The sequence below is a fragment of the Haliotis cracherodii genome, unplaced genomic scaffold, assembly GCF_022045235.1.
Source record: "Haliotis cracherodii isolate W230 unplaced genomic scaffold, xgHalCrac1.p SCAF_58, whole genome shotgun sequence".
In the NCBI taxonomy this organism is placed as follows: Eukaryota; Metazoa; Mollusca; class Gastropoda; order Lepetellida; family Haliotidae; genus Haliotis; species Haliotis cracherodii.
The window spans coordinates 1-21,864 of NW_027266317.1; the positions used below are offsets into that span (position 1 = coordinate 1).

The window sequence follows — 21,864 nt, forward strand, 5'->3', positions numbered from 1 at the left end:
CTGTTTCAAACAAACATAGAACAGGCTCAATTGACTCATATGGATGAGTTTAGACTACATTACCTTCTGTCCTGGGAGGGTGACTCCGACAGGTGATGGTTCTCCCTTAATACCAGGAAGACCGTCCAGACCAGGTGTACCAGCCTCTCCGGGAAGACCAGGCAGACCAGGAGAGCCAGGATCTCCCTATAACACAGGTGCAAATTTGTCTTTGTAAATACATTGCTACATGTGATAAGTATATTGGTCAGATAATACCAACGCTAAGAAACAAATAAATTAATCATTAAGTTTTCAGGTTATACTTCATGACGGAGCTATGATTGACATTCAAATATATGATTGAATGTTGTATCACTGATCAAGTGTACATCGTGAGAGTGACATGCTTGTTTGTTTGGTAAATGTAACACTCAACAATATCCCAGCTGTATGATGACGACCGGACCAGACAATCCAGTAGGGCTGGCACGAATCCAAATTTACTACCCGGGTACACCCCCCTATTACCCGACCCTACCTGGGTACCCACTGTAGGTCTATGGAGATGTCTCCAAATTTCCGATTGGGAACATTTTTAGCATAGCGTTGGCAAAACGTATTTAGATACATGTATTAAACAATCTGGTCATTCATACATATAAAACTGAAAGGCCTCTTTCACTCACCTTTGTTGCCCTGTTTGAAAACAACTGGTGTCATCACTTATTTTCAGTGATCCATTCATATATCTTTCACCACTATTTTACCTTTTATGTCCAGTGTGGGTTCGAATCCCGGACGGGACTCAACCCCCAAAAGTACAAGAATCTGTACTTTACATAGAAAGTGTAATCTCAAATATAACATTTGTTACACTTGACCACTTTCTAAATGGCATTGTGTGTTCAAAGGAATCTGTTTCAGCAGATGATTAAGACTCATTAATCTCTGTTGTTGACACATTACATGCATAATCCTTGTGCCAAAGTAGATATGTACTGTTGTTGACACAAGGCAGGTAAAAGGGTTAACAAGGTGCAATTCCCCCCCCCCCCCCCCCCCCCCCCCCCCCCCCCCTCATAATGCCATCCTTGACCACTGCCCACTCGCTGCCAGGTTTCGGGCTCTGCTGAGTACGGGTTGGGCTCAAACTGACTTGCATCCACCGAGGGCCTAGCCAGGGGAGATAACTCAAACAAAGAGGATATTGTATTCACTTACAAATGACCCATAAAATATCTGTATCTTGATCAATGTCAGGCTATTACCCAATAACACACAAAAGTGCAATTGGCTATACCTTAAATGTTCCATCTTTCTTTTCATACAACACATATTATATCAGCTTATACAATATACATACACAGGGACAGTCATGTGATTCATTTAAATTTTTTCACCATTCAGAACTTTATTATGTCTACACTGATTTGATTTGATTTGATTTGATTTTCTTAAACTTCTTAAAAGGCATACAATCTTTTTATTCACTTGCATGAATGATTAACTATTATATAAATACTATCAACACTGCTGTGGTAAGTATGGAGACCACTTGATCGTTAATCCTGACTGAAGAATGACACAATAAGGGCATTTTGTTCTTTTTCTTTAGATGTGAAAAATACAAGTTCTCCTGATTAACATTAGTTAAAAAACAATGGAACTAATATGTCACAATCTTGTAGCCACCTTATCAAATTCAAAATAGTAAAATGTATATTTTCTAAGTTTTGACAGTCTGACATGTCAGGCTACAAAAAGAAATTTGCTTCAGCAAAAATGGATGAAGAATCCAAATTAAAAATTGTTAAATGTCAAAGAACCAAGGACCATGCATCTACATGCATAATCACTGGTCTGTTATATGACTGTCTTGGTATGGGTTTGAACTATTTCAATGGACAATGTCAGTTCTATTGGAAAAAGTCAGGATCCTTCAAGTACTGTCAAATCATTGAAATATACTTAGGCATTTCGACCTGAAGATTGTGGATATCCAAATCTTAAGTCTTTTATAAACAATTTCTCTTTCATATATAATAAAGTTTCCCCTGCCATGCTACAAAGACCAACACTGCATCGCTTTTCAAGTCAGCTCAAATTTCCATTCTGATTGACATCATATGTATAAGTGAGATACGTCTGGGGTTGTAGGTTGCTGACCTAGGAAGAATTTGCCACAGTGATAAACTATGGCCATATTCTCCCACATCGTCCCTTAAGAATTGGAGCATACCTCAATGGCATTATATAAAATGGTACATTTAAACTACTTAAAAAGATTTTGAATGAAATGTCTTAAGACTTTTTACATTTGAAACATACATTTACAGATTTTTTAAAGAAATGACTGAAATACTCAGACGGAATACATGTGTTTATTTCTCAGCTTTGACATATCAAAGAGCAATGGCCTCTTCAGTCATTAAGGTTAGAATGTTGCTGTATCAGCAATGCTGAAACTCTTCAAGTTGGTGCTGAAGACCATTGTGACAAGCCAGAGCTAAACTAGACCAATTTCCAATTTCTTTCCAGTACATGTTGCCTTGATGATTCTGATCAGTACATTGTTTGGCTAACATCATAACCAGGAATCCCTCAGTGTGCCAGAAGAATGGAAGGTTGTGGCCATTTCTGACATCCTGTGTAACCAGGTTGTGAGAGTCAGCAGACCCACCCATGTGTAATAAACACTGGGGTTATTTCCGATCTCACAGTTCTATCTCACCATGTTACCAAGGAGGCTCTACACTTGAGGGTGCAAGACACAGAAAAGGCCTTTTTGTTCACTGATCTTTCTTACTTACTCTTGTATGTTTTTGCTGAGTATGCCTCTGTATTATTATAGACAGTACCAATAGGCTACAGCGGGAATCAGGTGACATTCTTGTGTCAAGCGAGGATAATCTATGTGTTTGACTAGGACAAGTAATTCTAGCCACTTTACCAAAAACTTGTTGACTACGACAAGTAATTCTAGCCACTTTACCAAGAACGTGTTGACTAAGACAAGTAATTCTAGCCACTTTACCAAGAACTTATTCACTAAGACTTGTAATTCTAGCCACTTTACCAAGAACTTGTTCACTAAGACTTGTAATTCTAGCCACTTTACCTAGTACTTGTTGACGAGGACTAATAATTCTAGCCACTTTACCTCAGAGTGTTTATGAATTCTCATAGCCATACAGTTTTGATCATAATTTTAGAATGAAAGTAGTGTATTATCTGCAGATGTATTTGTTATTATCTTACCTTACATCACGTTTAGTACAAGTGAAAAACTTACACCTCATATCCTCCTCTACGGTTATTGTATTTTGTGTCTATTGTGGAAGTTTTCTGTCCCTATTTTACCAAAGCAGTGTTTTATCATTTTATCATCTCATCTCAGCTAAAATCATAGCAGAACATCCTATGTCTGTGGTTGGGATCTCGATGACAGTCCGAAAGAAGGCTACACCAGAACTCTGAACCTTATGACCTGAGGAACACCATGCATGTTACCAATCAAGATGTCCATGTCAGAAGCAATTGGTCAGCGTAGACATCATCTGTGCCCATGACCACAACATGAGGTGGTGTCAGTCATTGTGATGCTGAAGGCAGGTGCCCTGTCCTGACAGCCTACAGGGACCCCCTGTGGAAACCCTCCTGCAATCACAGGGCTATCCCTCATGCTGCTTCTACTGATAATAGACCCAATCACTTGTGTAACCAGATCTTTTCTAGACCACCAGCATCCAGATTCATCCAAGACATGACCTCATTTCATCCCCAGCAGTAGGCCACTTGGCTTGGTCAAATAAGCTATGCTCTGTCTTGCCAAACGTCCAACATAAACTCTACATTGCAATATAATTCATAAAGTGTCATGGGCAGTTAGAACAGAAAGAAATTCTATGGGGAGGTATTTTGAGTATTTGTTTTAATGAATTGATGGCAAATACAGGGCAAGCTAATCTTGACTGATAGTTCGAAAAGTATGGCTTAATTTACACAAAAGATTAACATGTTTTTCTTCTTTTCATATCCCAAACATTGTGCTCAAGACATGTACGATGGCTCCAGTTGTGAAGTCTTGTGGTTATCCTAGATTTGACTATCAAGGGTTCATTGTATACCAAATTTGGTGCCCTAGATTCATGTGAACTAGATCAGGACCTGTGAAGTAGACTAAGTGGACTGTCACTGACCACCATTTCGGACTCCCCACACCTCCACATCTCATCAACACAACTAGCACTAAATAATCCCATGGAGGCAGTTCCTGTGCTGCCAAAGACAGTTATGGCATATGCTGTTGTGCATGCTTGACCACAGGAGGTAGGTCTGGTATGAAGGTACAGGGTTATAGGAGTAGATAGTATATGCCATGTCAGCAGGGCATGGTATACACCAGATTGTATTGTGGTGGTAGGCATTGGGAGGGGGGGTATGGAACAGAAAGCAGGTTGTTTGTCAGCCTTCATGTGATGAGGTGGTGTGATGTCAGATAGGTGGGGAGCGCCAGCCATGGGACGTTGACTGTGAGGTGTGGGATGGTAGAATGGTGGCGTGTGGCAGCCATTGGGTGGAGATATGATGGACTGATGACGAGTAAGGGATGGAGGGTAGTTGGTAGCCTGGATGGTGACAGCTAAGGGATGGAGGTTGGTGGGTAGCCTGGATGGTGACATCCATGGGATGGAGGGTGGTGGGTAGCCCGTATGGTGACAGCCATGGGGTTGTGAGTTGATTTGACAGTGGCAGCTGTGGCACTGTGGTGGAGGGGTAATTGGGTGGTTGGATGGTAGCCATTGACTTGTGTGGTTGGGTGGGTGTTCATATGGAAGCGATAGATGTTGACCTGCCATCAAGTTTGGGGAGGCAGCCATTGTGGACTGCCATAGGTTTATCTCCACCAAGTGTTAGAATTCGATGCTGGAACTTGATACTATCACAGCATCTGACATGCACTGCTTGGGAGGTGTGAGATGCCAGTGTGTTGTTGGGAGTGCATGAAGGGAATCTGTTGATGCAGACTAATTGTTGAAATACCTTCCCGAGTTTGATGAGGACAGGGGTTCATAAATTCTTTGAAAATAAACTACGCTGTTTATCTTGATTTCTTGAACAAATTATATCAATATTCTACTTAGAGCACAAAAACACAATTCAATGGAAATTCTAACATATCTATGTTGGTTTTATTTCTGTATGAAACTTGAAATTATATTCAGAAAACATATCAATATTTGTATTTCATTGTGTATGTCAATGTTTACAACTTTTCATTATAACTATTCATGTTCATGTCTTGTACTCTGTCCCTTGTGGGTGTTTATGTACAATAAATTTTCTTCATCTTCTTCTATCAGTTTAATCTAAATAAGATCATGAGTACAGCTACACTTTTAAATTTGGAGCAGCATATTTTCATGTTATGCTTGATAGCTTTTAAAAATACTGAGATAGCTTGATAAAGAGGTGCCCATCCTGTATCAAGCAGGCCCTGTTTGCACACATGTGGTCAGTGTTTATACTTTATTGTACACCATGTAGCCCTGGCATGGCCATAATAAATATGTCCTGATAGAAACAGGAAAGGCGTGACACTCACCATCAACAGGCTGGTCAACAGACCCATGGTTGTCATGTTTCAAAGAAAATGTTGATGCAATGTAGTGAGGTGTGCATCACATAACAGAATTGTTTTAAACAGTAGAGACTAAAGCAAGGATATGTACTTATCCTTATTCTGTTAATATATTTCCTTTATTCTTGTTGATGCAATGTAGTCAGGTGTGCATCACATAACAGAATTGTTTTCAACAGTAGAGACTAAAGCAAGGATATGTACTTATCCTTACTCTGTTAATATATTTCCTATACTCTTCTACATTATTGAACACATCTCCTGAAAGATGTGCCAAGAGTATTTCAATATTTGATTTAGGTATGCATATGTGGTGTGTTTGTGTACATGTAATTTGTAGCTGTCTTTTACTTCACATCTGTTCTTTAATGGCATGTATTGCAACAAATATGATCTTATCTTAGATTCTTAACAAGGAAGAAACAGGATCATTTCCCAACCACATATAACCTTTTCTAAGGTCCAACTTCCACTCATGATCCATATGAGAGAAAGGTGATTGTGATCTAATTATCATCCATCTCTAAATAAATGGCAACCTGGCTCCAGACAGGACAGAATGTCAGTGCTATAAAGCCAGAAATATACCCCACTGGGACTGTTGCCTTTATATTGCTGCAAGAGCAACCAGGCCCATGTGCTGAGAACATTCATCCTATTTACAGTGCAAATCTTGCATTCTTGAAGCCCCAGCTCATGGCATTCTGGGTTTTATGAGTATCTGGTCGGTGATGACATGTCTTCTTCTACCAAGCATAGAAATTTCCCAAGCTCAGCCCACTTCATGGGGGCTGTGTTCCTAAAGTAAACATTAAAGCCCAAACACTAAGCTAGTGAGTGAGTGAGTTGGGATTAACGCTGCTTTTAACAGTATTCCAGTTATATTGCAGTGTGTCAGCTTAATGTGTGAGGAAAGCCCGAAGTGATGCAGGTCTCAGACGTTTAACCACTCCGGTGAAACTCACAAGCACAGGTATGGTGCTGACAAACCTAGAAACATAATTGGGGCGAACCCACAATCATAGCTTTCTGCCATGCCCAAGGGACGAAAGAGTGAATGGTGGTGCCTTAGACGACTGGGCCACCCATGCCCCCAACACAAAGTTAGACACACTGCCACCCAGTATCATTCCCTCCACTGAGCAGAGAGTGTTGCTGAATCCATACACCTCCTGTCTGTCTCAAATCAACATGCCCTGGGAAAGACCATCATAAGTAGGATCATAACTTTCATCCCTGTTTCGATTTATTGCTCTGATAATTTATCCCTGAAATCGCAACCCACAGAATTTATCATCAAATTGTGTTTAATACACAGGCCACACCCATCAATCAAATTATATACCTCTAAATTCAAATATGCTAGAGAACAAAAGTACTAGCCATGGGCCTAGCCACAAGTTTGGGATGGCCTTTTAAGTACATCAACTTACAGGGGTGTTGATTAGGTGAGCAGGAAAGCATACTAGAGCCACATACCTGTTTCCAGCTGCATCCATCAAATAACATTGGGACTACAAAAAACATCTACCGTATTCAACATAATAAGCGCCCAGGGTGCTCTCAAAATTGGAAATAGGGGGCTCTTATCATAATATTATTTTGGTTGAAAAAACAGAGTTGAAAGATAAATTTCGTGGTTTATGCTGACAGCCTGAAATGTTTATATTCAACAGATATATTTTTCCAGAATTTAATTGCCCATAATTAAGGGTGCATATAACACACAAGTGTGTATTATACGTGAATGAATAAGTCTTGTGTACATTGATCAATTGGAAGGGGTGCTAATTGGGATTGTTCACTAGCCAATATATTAGCAAATATCGCCGTGGACGCTTATTAGAGCAGGGCGCTTATTACGTCGAATATGGTATTACCACTACGTACCCATTTTCAATTGCATCCATCGAACAGTATGGGGACTATGGACAACATCTATTAACACTATATATATGTAGTGCTTTAAACATGAATGTGAGCTACGTACCTGAGTTCCATTGCAACCATCTAGACCAGAAGCACCACGAGGTCCGGGTGGGCCAGGAAAACCCTAAAAACAAAAGCTAACAATGTCAACAGGAGGTAACTTCAAAATGAGTTGCTTTTGAAAACAAACAAACAAAAGAACAAATTCATCATTGAGGTATAATGATGCAATTTTCATTTTTTAACACCTTTCATTCCAACTTAATATCATAAATCATCATTAAAAAAATCGTCTGAAATCCTTTTGTATAGGTTTTCAAGCAGAGTATTCCAAAAGAAAGGTAGTCTAGTCTTGCTGATCTTGCAGATACAGCGGAATTTGAAAAACAAAATTATTTTCATTCATCCTGAAGTCTTGTAGCTACTTGGTGCCTGTTCTGACATTGTTGTGTGATTTTGAAACAAAAACTCTATTCATGTAGTTTGAGCAAAAAGTAAATCCCGTAGGGCAGCATGTTCTAGCCACAGCGGAAACCATTTATCAGGCACAAGTTTTGAGCTGTAAGTTAGCACCAAGTGTGTTTTATCAATTCCACAGGTCTGAGAGCTGACATTTATGCCTCATGTGTTTATTGTTATAGCATATCATGCAGCCAGACTTGCTGGGTATATTCTCCTCAGTTCATTCATCCCTCAACATATGCTGAAGAGTAGTAAGCAGTAAATATATGTTGTTGGTTGATAGAGAAATAGGATCTGGCTGATGACCACCTTAAATGGTAATAATTCCTGTTTCATAATTCTTAAATGCTCTGACAGTTGTCTTGTTAACTTAGTTTTTGCCCAGAACTTGTCACTGAAAGAACAAGACATAATTCCATCCCCCAAGAAGTATTTGGAGTCACACTACTTCAACTCATCAATGAAATCTAAAAACAGTACTTTAACATGATCAAATTGTCATAAAATATCAATTTGTGACAAATATTTTTCAAATTCCCTAAACAGTGCAACCAATTGACTGACGTTCTTGTCGTCTTGACAGTTAACGAGGCCTACATACAAGCAAAACCTTCAAGCTAAGCCATCTTCTGATGCTGTTCTGTTGTGCCCTGTTAGGAACACTCAATGAACATGTGCATCCAATTTGCCCACAAGGATATGTTTTTTTGTGACTCAACTGAGGCCAAATCTGTATAAATACATCTAGTAAGCCAACATGTTCATTGAACTTGATCACATTTTGTGGAAGAATCTGGTCCATTTTCAATGTCTGGGTCAATGCACTACAGCAGCAGAGCTGTCTTGGAATGTGAGGACCAGGCTGAAGGGTGTCAGAGAACTAGAAGCATGTGGGAACAGGGCAGGGCAGCTCTGTCATCAAGCACAAAGACCATATTGCCAATAATTACCCTTCTGCAACTACTTCAGTTCACATTACAATGTCACTGAGTCACACAAAGGCTTGGTGTGCATCATCCCGTAGGAGGTTACTTCATATCAAACATTTCCAAACTTTAATCACTTTAACCAATAGATTTAATTTCTTGATACTGCTTCTCACGTCTTTTGCTGGCCAATTATGTGATTACTGACAACTACATTATTTTACTAGCCCTAAATCCATTACACTCAAAATCCAAGATTAACGGGTCCAACATATTTGGAATTCAGATCAACTTCTTAATTGAAGTTAAATGAATCAGAAATACTGATGGCAATAAAAAAGAGCCTGGAAATTTCCAGATTAATTCAAGAATCCTGTTGTAGAAACTCAAAAATTCTGCTGATTAGACATCACATCCTTTCAAGATAACCTAGTGCTGGCATGAAGGACCCCGTGGTGATCCCCTATTTTAGTGGCAGACTGTGATAAGCAAGATATAACACGTGTCCTGATGCTGGCAGAAGTGCAGTCTACTTACTTAACAATGCTTCTCAATCAAAGCCTTGTATTATCAGTAAAATTGCCTTCCTTATTCTCATGTGAATAGGTCCTACTCTAATACACGTGAAAAAACAAAATCTGCTCAATACATTCAGAAACAAAATATTAAAACTGAAACAAAAACTTCACAGATAATAATTTTAATGTCTGGTATTGACAGCTACTTTTCTTCATCCCATGCTTTCTGTATGGGGTGGAGCATATACTTACAGGAATACCGTTGATGCCAGAGAAACCAGGTGACCCCATCTTTCCCTGTGGAGTGAAATAAAACATTTGTTATCAAACAGTGAACCCAAATCATCACATAGTTGGCATACCACGAAGTTCCATCAGTCTTGGTCAGACATGGTCTCTTCCAACAAGCTTATCAAACCATGGATCATGATTTGTTAGAAACTTCAGCAATTCCTTCTATTCTTTTGGCATCTGATGTTTTGCAGGATACACATATAAGTAACAATGTTTCTTATCTTTCAGTCATAGCTGTCCATCAACAAGCAACCACAGCCTATATCTACATGTTGTTTTCAGCATGACCACCATGCCTTACTGCCAGTCACTATTTTATTGTAATCCCTGTGATTCTAGAATCCAGATTCTAGGAACCAATTCAGATAAACAGCATAATGTGATATGATGGAACTCACTTCATTGCTGATTCATCTCATACATTAGGGCTGGGACGAGTCCAAATTTACTACCCGGGTACCCACACCCCTATTACCCGACCCGACCCGACCCGGGTACCCGCTGTTGGTGTCAAAGAGATAGGTACAAAATATCCGATTTGGTAATAGTTTGACAGTAGCCCTGGCACAATGTATTTAGATACACATGTAAAACTATGTGGTCATGCAAACACTGAAGTTGACTGAAGTTTTAGCTTTGTTTTAAAGTCAGAAGGAACGTGTCCATAGTCATAAAGAAATGCGAACATTAGAGCCTGTGTAACCATGTAGTTATATAGTGAATTTGTGCCATGAAACAACCTCGGGTCTGGGTAGTCCTGTGGGTACCCGGGTCCTACTCAGGACCCACCCGACCCGAGTACCCGAGTTACCCATCCCAGCTCTATCATACATACTTCAAAAGGAAGAAATAAAACATTTATATTTTCGATGTCATAAAATGTGGAGAAATTACAAAGATCAAGGGGAAGGTACCATGTGATGTTACTGGACAAAGTAGAAGTGATTGATCTCTTTCCTATGAGTAGATACCAACAAGAAAAATTCATGTCAGTTTTCTCAGGCAGTAGAAACTTGCTGAATGGGGTCATATCACTGGAATACATCATGTGTTTTTGATATAAGCCTAACTGGGGAAACTTAGTACACCCTGCAAGTCAGAGCACCATGATCCCAGAAGATAAGTTTGAAAATGAGGGATAGAGGGGGTTGTTCAGCTAGAGCTACTGATTTGGCAAAATTCCATACAGTAAATGGCTGTCTAGGAGCTTTGTTTACTCTTTATTTTACAACAGATAAACCACTCTCTTTGTCTATAGTCTACACACATTGCCCACTCAACAGCTGCAGGGCTGTTCAGATGGAGGGGCAAAATGGGAGTTGGCCAAAGTTATCAAAATCTATTTCATTTATGAATCCTTGGGTATATTTAACATTAGTCCTTTCTATGGAGATATTTACAGGTTTATCTATTTATATATGAAAAAGTTGTGCTATCCTAAGTGTTTTAAATCTTCAGAGTATAATCATTTGACTGAATATAAATATCCAGCTGACATCTTCCTAACTGTCTGAATGGGAGAGTCAAAGAGTACCGGTAAGTGCGATAGAATTAACCTCCTAGTAGGTTCTTTGACCAAATCGTTGATATTACAGTTATTAAAATACATCTAATGAATAATACATTATTTTGCAATTGGGAAAACTCATCATCTGACTAATTCATTTTAATGTTTACCAGAAATGGGCTTCACACAATCTACCCATGTCGGGAATAGAACCTAGGTCTCCGGCATGACGAGCAAACGCTTTAACCACTAGGCTCCCAAACCGCCCCTCATTTATTGAAAGCAGTAAATATATAAGTAATGGTTAATCGACCTATTTACCTTCTAATACCATAAGAACAGAAAAACAAAATTTCATGATAATTTTAAAACTCCTATCAACACCGTGATCATGGATGGATTCACATGCTGTCTTAATGTTAACCTGTTTCAACTTTACTGTTACCATTTGATCACATCACAGAATGCCATGTCAGACTCTCGAGGTCAGTGACTGGCCACACAGGCATTTCCTAGAGGTACTGGGTGAGTCAGTGGGGGTTCTCTCATGTCTGCAGTGCAAGGGCACGGAAGACACCAATGGTCCTAGAGACCAGACATCTCTACTCCAAAGAGTCAAAGCCAGAACTATAGCCAGAACATCACTGTCTGTAGAAGTGGAGGTGGTTACACCATTAGGCTTTAATACTTAGATGCTTGGGGAAAGAAAGACACAATACATGAGGTACTTTTCCTAGACAGGTGGCTTCTCAGGTCTTGTTTATTTTTTCATATCTCACAAATATATGTTATATTCATTTGATATTCAACACAAACTTAAGTTTAAGCACTAATTCTCTTATCTACATAATAATGTTTTAAAAGGTTGGCAACTAATTATCATCAATTTATTTCAACCGATTGGAAATCCTTTCATTCCATCCCTACAAAGTGTCTCATGAACAAACATTTTTGCATCAAAACCCTGCTTTATTAACATAGGGCCTTCTCAATATGTGTTTCTATTATCTATAATTATTCTTCAAGATAAAAATGATTTAAGGCAACATGAAGCCAATCTGAGGCTGTCTGTACCTAGCTGTTCCTAACTAGAGGCGACATGAAGCCAATCTGAGGCTGTCTGTACCTAGCTGTTCCCTACTAGAGGCAACATGAAGACAATCTGAGGCTGTCTGTACCTAGCTGTTCCCTAGTAAAGGCAAACATGAAGACAATCTGAGCTGTCTGTACCTAGCTGTTCCCTACTAAAGGCAACATGAAGACAATCTGAGGCTGTCTGTACCTAGCTGTTCTCTACTAAAGGCAACATGAAGCCAATCTAAGGCTGTCTACCTAGCTGTTCCCTACTAATGGCAACATGAAGACAATCTGAGCTGTCTGTACCTAGCTGTTCCCCACTAAAGGCGACATGAAGCCAGTCTAGTCCTGTACTATACTGGTGTACCAAGACAAAGTCGTGGGTGGTGCCCTGGGATGTAGGTCAGAGGTATATATAATCCTGTAGAGGAATATATCAGGTGCTGCCAGTCCTCATACTGCGGTTCCAATCCTGGTTAAACCATCCACCACTTCCCTGGCTCTGCTCTCTTTAGTTTATGTATTCTGGTGGGGAAGGATCTTAAGAAACGCTCATTGCCTAGTCTTAAATTACTGTAATGTATATAACATCAAATTAAAATCTGGATTTTACATCTCAGTAATGTATACACTTTTGAGACAGTACATTAAGACCACATCTAGAGATGTTTCAATCCAATTTTAGCCGTATACATGGAAGAAATAATAAAATTCAATTGCTGAAATGCTTATGATGTGTATTTCTCTGCAGCCAGATGTCCTTAATCTCTGCTTGTAGACAAAATAAACTCTTAAAATGTGTTTCTACAAGCATGCAAAGATTCCATTTGCCCGTGAATGAAAAGTTTGCTCCAGATACGGATTGTTGAAAAATTTCAAAATTGAATCAGAAAATACTTCAGTTAAATACCACTTTTAATCCAACACAGATGAAAAGAAGAGAAATAAAACACAAAACTGCCAAGTCCAAACTTCATCATTCACAAAACATTTCCTTTGAAATAGGCAAATCAGTTCACAATAGTGTAGTATACATATTTACACAACAAGATTATTACTGTAACAAATAGCAAATGGGTACAGGGGTTGCTATGGTAACAGAAGGACAGTATTCCAGAGAAGCGGCAGTATGTTCCATGGAATGCTGACATATAGTCAGTGAGGTTGTCAGGCTGTCTGCGTACAGCACTCAGCAGCCCTACAGATGAATTATTCTTCACTGGTCGGAGACTCTTGGGAGATAAATACTGTTTTTTTAAAGAAGATTAACCCATTAAACATTACTTCATTTTGCCGCATGGTCTATTTTGCCTTTTGTTTTTTCATGATTGCAATTAATTATAACCGACACAATATCATAATATTCCTGTGTTTAAAATTCTGATTATCAGCAAAATTTAACTTTATTGAAGCATCTATAAAAATTGCAAAGATCTGACACCGCATGTCTGGACCTATATGTAATGTCTTCTTTAAAAACAATTTTCTAAAAGGTTAAAACAATTTATGCACTGACTCAATACATAATGTTGCAAGACATTGGAATATTTCATTCTCTTGACAAAACAAATATGTGAAAGAATTCCGTCAGACTGGAAAGCTGCATGTTAGAGCACAAACATAATTTTAAAAGTGTAATTTTGTGTAGGCAAATGATGCACACACACTCCACAAGAGTCACAAGAACCTGACCACACAATCCCTATTTTGGCCGACCCTTTGGAAAAGCATGAGGTATAGAGGACCTTTTCTGAGGGCAACTCTTCTTTCAACTGTTTAAGACCATTACATCTGAAGGACTTCACTTACCCGGGCTCCCTTTTCTCCAAGTGGGCCGTTGGGGCCAATGTCGCCTTTCATTCCCTTGGGTCCAGGAAGGCCTTCGGGTCCAGGGAAGCCTTGGTTACCCTGGGGACCAGATGGTCCAATGGCTCCCGGTGCACCCTGCAATCAAGTAGAGAAATGTAAGTATTTCAAGTCAACATTCATACGATCCTTCAGTCAAACCTAGAATTGCTAGTCTAGTAAAGGCTTCATAGATATGATAGTAAAGTTGAACATAGAAATGCTAGTCTAGTAAAGGCTTCATAGATATGATACCATTAGTTGGAAAGAAAGGATGATGAGCTTATCCTGCCACAACAGTTGCACCCATCACAAACACATGCAAAGGCAAGTTTAATTAGACACAGTGACATTCATACTTTTATCATTGAAATATTCTCCCAAACTTCCTTCCCCAAAGAAATTGAATACAAATATGATTCATGATTACAAGGCTTTATTTCCTTTCTGCAACAATACAAGGTTATTAAAGAATTTCTGTGTTACTGTGGATACATACAAGAATAACAATGTACATAAATCATAGTTAGCTATTTCCTCTGCCACCAGCTCATGGGAAGGGGCATAAATGTACAGTGTTTCCTGTCTGTGGTTATAACAAGAAACGGCAAGGCAAGACAATATCCGGTCTGTGTGAGTTATCATAGGAAATACCATCAGTCATATCACACATCAACAAATCCCTCTGACATATCTATGACTAATCTTACCATTGGTGCCATTAAAGAGACACATTGCCTTTATTAAATCTCAGTGACTTGTTCAAATATTAACATAGCAAGTGAGTTGAAAGTTATGAGTGTCCTAACTGTAGGACCAGGTTCTGGTCTCAGTGATGATAGGTCTTTTAAATTCATGTTCTGATACTTCAGACAGGTTTGTTAGTAGATGTTGCATATCTTTGAAATTCTTTAAACATTATGTTCTGTTTTTCTCATCAGGCCAAATTTGACTCAAGCACCACCAGACAGGTCAACTGGTACAAGTCCCAGGGAATTACAATTAAACAGTCAAGTCTGATTTGACATTAATCAAGTTAATGAAGACAAATTAAGCCGTAGAGGTTACTCAACAGCTGTTTTGTATCTCTATTTTTGTTGTGGGTCATCTGGGTGGATTTATTATACACTGTGCTTCACAGAAGAGACGGACCAGCAGAGTTGATGATGGAGAAAATCCTCAAAGCATCTGATGCCTGATAGACAGTGGCTCAGAGAAACAGGGCAATTGGAGACGATGATTTTAAAGTGCTATACAGGCCTGGTCAGGAGGTAATGTGAATTGAGGATCACCACAAGAATTGGGTGTGAGATAAACACATGCTTCAGTTCTGGCACAAGACATCAAAGCTTCAGGTTGGTGTTGGGAGAAGTTTTTATGGCATATGAATAATCGGGTCTTACTATGATTCATATAAGGACATTATCAATTTGTTAAGCCCTAGAATACAAGTAAAAGGATATTTTACAGTTTTAGATCTAATAAATTGAAAGCAAAGGATTCTATTTTCAAAATCAATGAAAGATTCTCATGACAATGTTGAGAACCAGTGAAACATGATGTTAACCTCCAAGCAAATAACAAAGGACTTAATTTCAAGAAACATTTAAATTAAGAATGTGATCTTAAGAAAACAATTAATATGGGAGACAATGAACGATAGGGGAATGAATTAAATTTAGGAATAGATGAGAGTTAAACAGAGGCAGTGAACTTATTTAGACTCAATCTAAGGTCACATCTTAACAAGAGAAAAAAGGCTGCTGTTTCCTGGCATGGTAAGGACAGTAGTTAGTGCACAGGGGTGAAGGAAATTGATGATAACCAACTTGTAGCCTCTAAGCTATTACACATAATTTGAAGTTACAAAAGATACACCCAAACAAGTCAGGCATTCAGTTGATAGTCACAGTGACTTCCAACGTTCTAAAACTCTGGCTACATCAATACCCTTGCAGTTTTGTGGGGGCTTTACTTTGATTTCACTTCTTTGGCTTCAGAACAATGGAATCTGGTGCTGAGCCAGGGCCTAATACCTTGATGTGTGGAAGAGAGACATTGGAATTCCTTATTTGTTTTACTACAGTCAGCACTATTCCAAAATATATCATTGGCTATCATAGCCTTAAACTCATCAGGTGGATGTTGTGGCTGGGAATGATGCACACACACACGCCACGAGAGTCACAAGAGCCTGATCACACAATCCCAATTTTGGCCGACCCTTTGGACAAGCATGAGGTATAGAGGGCCTTTTCTGAGCTGAAATCCTCAGAATGGTGAAAGAAGAGATGAATAGTTTAGGGGTCTAGAGGTTTGTGTAAAATTACGACATTAATTTGCATGACACATAACATGGCACTGCAATAACTAGTCCATTAGCGGCACTTCAGGTACTGAAGCCTAGATGTCTGTATTCAATCAAAATGAAGTATTACACAAATCAACGTTTCTATGACGACTCTGAGAGGTCACAAGATGGCATTACTCAGCGGGAGTTCTTAGACCAACATTAGCATGTGCATCAGCCAATCATCAGTGCATTCTACAGAATGCAAGAAAGAATACTTCTGCAATTGTGTTCAAATGTCTGGACCAGAAGGAATCTTTTAGATATTATCATATGACACTGAAATATTAGGTTTATCTGAAAAGATTAGAAGAAGAAGAAGAAGATTTATTGTACAAAAACACCCACAGGGGGCAGGGTACAAAACATGAACATGTCTAATTAAACATTGACATACACAATAGAATACAAATATTGCTATGATTATATTGCTATAGAGGAGATGCAGATTTTTCTTTGCCTGAACATTTTGTGAATGAAATTGGTGATAATGTTTGCCAAAGGGTCTGGTGGATTTAACAGTATTTTTAGAGATATTGGGTGCATAGCCAAGGTGGGTGATGAATATAGTTCCTGTCTTGGGTCTTTGTACAGAGGGCATTGTAACAGGAAGTGTTCCTCATGAATCCATTTGTTCAGACAGGGCAGGAATATCTAAAATAGTATATTCTAGTAAAGCTACTCTAACTAGTCTGACTCATGGGGCCTCCTCGCCATTAGTGGCATATTTATATATGTTGCTGTGAGGATGTGTGGTATCCCTGCCTAAACACTGTCATGTGGCTTGGCTAGGGAGGGAGCTGATGTTTGGCGATTACTGTGTTTATTCTGTTCTCGCTCCCCCTGGGTAATTACTGCCCACATCTCTCAAGGCAGGGGATGGTTCACCTGGCTTCAAGACAAGCAGAAACCCTCAGTACGTTGAAGAGTGTGTGAGTGAGTGAGTGAGAGAGATGGTTTCGCCCTGCTTTCAGCAATACACTCTGAATATTCAAGTAAGGTGGCAAGGGACTCCAGAAATGGGCTTTACACATTGTACCCATCTGGGGAATCAAATCCAGGCCTTCAATGTGATGAGCTTTAACAGCTACCCCACCCAAAATAAGAAGCATCCTGTAAAATCTGGGCAGCAGAATTAATTCATCCCATTAACAAGACGTGGCCTGTGTGCAAGCTGTGCAGCAAAGTTTATGTCTTTCTTTCAGCAAGACACTGAAGAAGCAGCAGCAGTTAAACATCAACAAGAGCAACTGCACATCCATCCTTCTTTCAGAAGGGGAGTAACAGGTGGCGAGAGAGAGAGAGAGAGAGAGAGAGAGAGAGAGAGAGAGAGAGAGATTGAGAGAGAGAGAAAGAGAGAGAGAGAGAGAGAGAGAGAGAGAGAGAGAGTTTTGTTATGTTAGTAGCAGATCTAAATCTAACTATTTCGCTATCATATCAGTGAACATTTATTGCGTTGCTATTTGCACCAATATTTCCAAAGCCTTAATCTATATTATATGTGTTACATTCACTGATAAACAAGTGTGAGTAATGTTTAGCTTCTGAAATTTATATCATTGAGGATCTTCAAGTAATTCTCTCCATCAATCAAAAAGACTGCATTAAGGCATGTCTGAAAATGAATGCTAAAGTCAAGTGTTGTTTCCAAGGATGTTTTTTCTTCTGGATATGGGTGCAGTTTTCTGTGCAGCATGGGAGAAGATTACTGAGAAGTTCCCCTGTGTTCTTGCTCTCTGATAAAGATGCTGAAAAGGGGAGGCTGTATCTAGTGAGCAGCTGCTGGGCGCATCGTCTCACATGACATGCTGAATGCCCTCCATCATGTCGTTCACTCAAACATTTTCATAGGTCAGATCTTTGAAATCGGTGCCCATAAATCAAGTTTCGATATCAGCCATTATGGATGGTATGTTAATCACAGCCTACATCAAAGATGGGCTTTGATGAACACCAAAAGTAGCAACAAATTTCCGTTCTCAATATTAAGGAAAAGTCATTGAAACAAAGATTATTCCTCAGAAATGTCACCATCTTGTTTCTCTTACCAGGGAATATATCTGCCACCTTTTCTCTAAAAGTGCCTAAATGATTCCAGGCAGCATTATTTTTTGGCCAACTGTTTGTTTTCCTTCAATTGCCAGGCTTATTTGTACCTTCGATAACAAATTGTTCACTTCATTTTCTATTACAACACTTTTGACCCTAATTATGTGAATTTGTTGACAAAGGATTAAAAAAACTTACTGCATTCTTAGGATTGTAAACAACCTGACATTTTGGACAAGGCACATATCTTGTTACCAACATATTTCTTTACATTCATGCTTTTCACCACAATCCTCGCACAGTGAATCAAGTACCAGCAACCATCTGTATATGTAATGAAAGTGAAAGCCCTTGAGGCCTTTTGCTTCAAATTTGTAACACAGTAACTTCTTATCTGGTTGTCTTTGCCGGCAGTAAGGCTGTACCAGAATCTGTGCATAATGAATGAAAGGCCAAGCAAAGAAATACTTTCTTGGGGGTATATTCTCTGTGCTAGGAGGGAAGAATAACAAATGTCTTCAGGTTTGGACTTGATATGAATTCCCTTAAAACTCATGTAAGAAAATATATTCAACATAAAAACAAAAAAGTTCAATGATTAATAATTCCACTCAAACTTTTGGAATTTTGGAATCAAAGGTGAAAAAATTAAGGCAGTCCTTCGTCAACAAAGTATTTTGATCTGGCTTTAGTGTATTCTATTCATGAAAATAGCAGTATAAGTTTCCAAAGAAAAGCCTTCCATTGGAGCGCATTTACCATATTCGACATATTAAGCGCCCAGGGCACTCTCAAAATAAGAAATAGGGGGCTCTTATTAGAACATTATTTTGGTGAAAAAAACAGACCTGAAATACCGTAAATTTCTGACAGCCTGAAATGTTTATGTACGGCAGATAAATTTTTCAAGAATTTAATTGCCCATAATCAAGAATGCATATAACACATGAGTGAGTTTTATACACGAATAGATAAGTCTTGTGTACATTGATCAATCTGAAGGGGTGCTAAATGGGATTGCTCACTAGCCAATGTATATTAGCAAATATTGCCATGGGTGCTTATTAGAGCGGGGCACTTATTATGTGAAATACGGTAACTTAATGTAAATAAGCTACTCACCCTGGAGCCTTTTTCTCCTATACATCTGCAGTTTCCTCCAGTTTCGCAGCCAGCTCCACATCGTTTGGGATCGACATCACCTCTTGCTCTTTGCTGAAACAACCAATACACCAAGTTTAGTCAACAGTTACATACTACATTCACTGGGTGCTAAATAGAGTAAGGTATTGGTCACACTGCAGCATACAAAGCAGTGCTCCATTCATTCAATATAGTGTGCTCAATAATATTCTTTGAACATGCATCCTTTTTTGTAATCCACAAGGCAAAGTAAATCATATCTATTTCAAAGGTTGTTGTTTTTTAAATTTAAGCCAACATACTCTTCCGCAGGAGAGATGTTTGTGAAAAAAATCCCAAACAGTATTTTCTATAAGTAGTTAAGAAGCATCTGCACAAATATGTCTCCTGGATTCAGTTTGTTTCATGACTTTCAACTCATCTGGTTGGTTCTGCTGAAGTCACCAATAACAAACATGGCACAAACCAATCGACAGTCACAGCAAAGTTGAAGACATTCCTAACCCACTTTTTGTCTGCTGGCTCAAATTTTACAATACTTATCAATCTATCAGTTAATGATCAACCAAGTAAACAGAGAGAATGCCTCGATTTCATTAAGTGTCTTTACCTATACTAAAAAAAAGAGCACCCGATAGTGGAGTATATAGTTCCTTCAAAAATAAATATTATTTCACTTGAGTCTTTATGTCCTCAACAAGACAAATCTTCACTTCTTAAATGACATTGTGTTGATTCTGTTATGTTTGACTAACCAAAACCTACAACCCAACAAGCACCTGTTTCCCATGGACGCCTACAATCTATAAGGTTTATAATAGTGTGTACAGAACACAGGAGTCAGGTAAAAAACATCCTGTTTAATGAATTGTTACATTGAAGGGCTCTCAGGTGCATCACAGATTAATGACTGCTCATCATTTGTTTGCAAACAGCGTAATATGTACACTCAGTGCTGGGAATCAAATCTGGGAGGGTAAACATATCTTAATTATGACTGGCAAGTTATGACAAGACCAAGAGGATGTAAGAAGAGTGTTTGTACAACATCCACATTTTTAGGAAAGATGGAGATGGAAGGTGGAGGCATACAGCTCACAGTAGATGAACCCTCAATTTTAGAAAATACATAATTTTGACAAAAACAAGCAACTACATTCTCCAGTGACATCTAGACTTGCTTCATTTAGGGCCATAGCACTACAGTAAGGGTTAAGCGGAAGGGAAAATAATATGGTTCAGATACTATAAGAACGACTAAGCTGACACGTGCCCCCAACACACGACACTGCAACTACATACATCACTGGGCAAAGACTATAAGGGACATTCAGCAATATTCCACCTATATGCATATTCCCCAGGCAAGAGAGTTAACTGACTGTAAAAGTCCAGTTTCCCCCCTTGTCGAACTAGGCTGGAATTTCTGGTCTCAGTAGAAGAGCCAGCAGTGGCTATTGCAAGTTATGTCCCTTCTATGTCCCTCCTATCGACCAATCAGATTCCTCCTCTCATTTCACTTTCATTTACTTCATTGTCATAAGAAGGGACTAAATTATATCTGTGACTGTCATTGTGTTCATAATATTAACCACAGGTTTATCAGGCTAACACTCAGCCTAATAAGGCTGACATGACATAGCTGGACTATTAACTGTGGTGTTAAACAACATACACACGCTATCTCCATATTTTTTTAATTATTTTTTATTGATAACTAAAATACTTTCAGCAAAGAAAGAAATTGAATATTTGAATGTTCTTATTCACCTAATGACTAGTGCATTACAACATAAGGTAACAGATCCTGCCATGGTCTTGGCACCTTGACATTTCACACAGAACCTACACAGTGGTAAGTAGGAAATCATCACGGATAAGATCCGCCTACATTACATTGTTCAACCTTTTGTTACCCGGTGCTGATAACCCAGCTGGAGAAAAACCTTTTACTCATCGGCCTACATAGCCTAACCTCCCACAAATAATAACACAAATGTCGGCCACAAGGAATCGTGACCACAGCATTCCACTGTTTGGCTGAGGCTGACGGAACATTCATCCTCAAACTGTCCTGTGTTTAAATATGACAAAAACTAAAATCTTAAGCTATTTTTAAATAGAAAGTGCAAATACCTCGG

The 21,864-nt window shown here is 38.9% G+C and overlaps 1 protein-coding gene across 1 annotated transcript; it reads right to left on the reverse strand.

Moving 5' to 3' along the window:
* Positions 1-63: 63 nt before the first annotated feature.
* On the reverse strand, positions 64-20,894 carry LOC139444587 (collagen alpha-2(IV) chain-like; the record flags this gene model as incomplete). Its single annotated transcript, XM_071225488.1, has 6 exons — positions 20,880-20,894; positions 19,703-19,795; positions 14,146-14,280; positions 9,711-9,755; positions 7,614-7,676; positions 64-186 (listed from the first exon to the last, which is right to left on the reverse strand). Coding segments are annotated over exons 1-6 (474 nt in total), but the record flags the coding sequence as incomplete, so codon positions are not given.
* Positions 20,895-21,864: the final 970 nt, after the last annotated feature.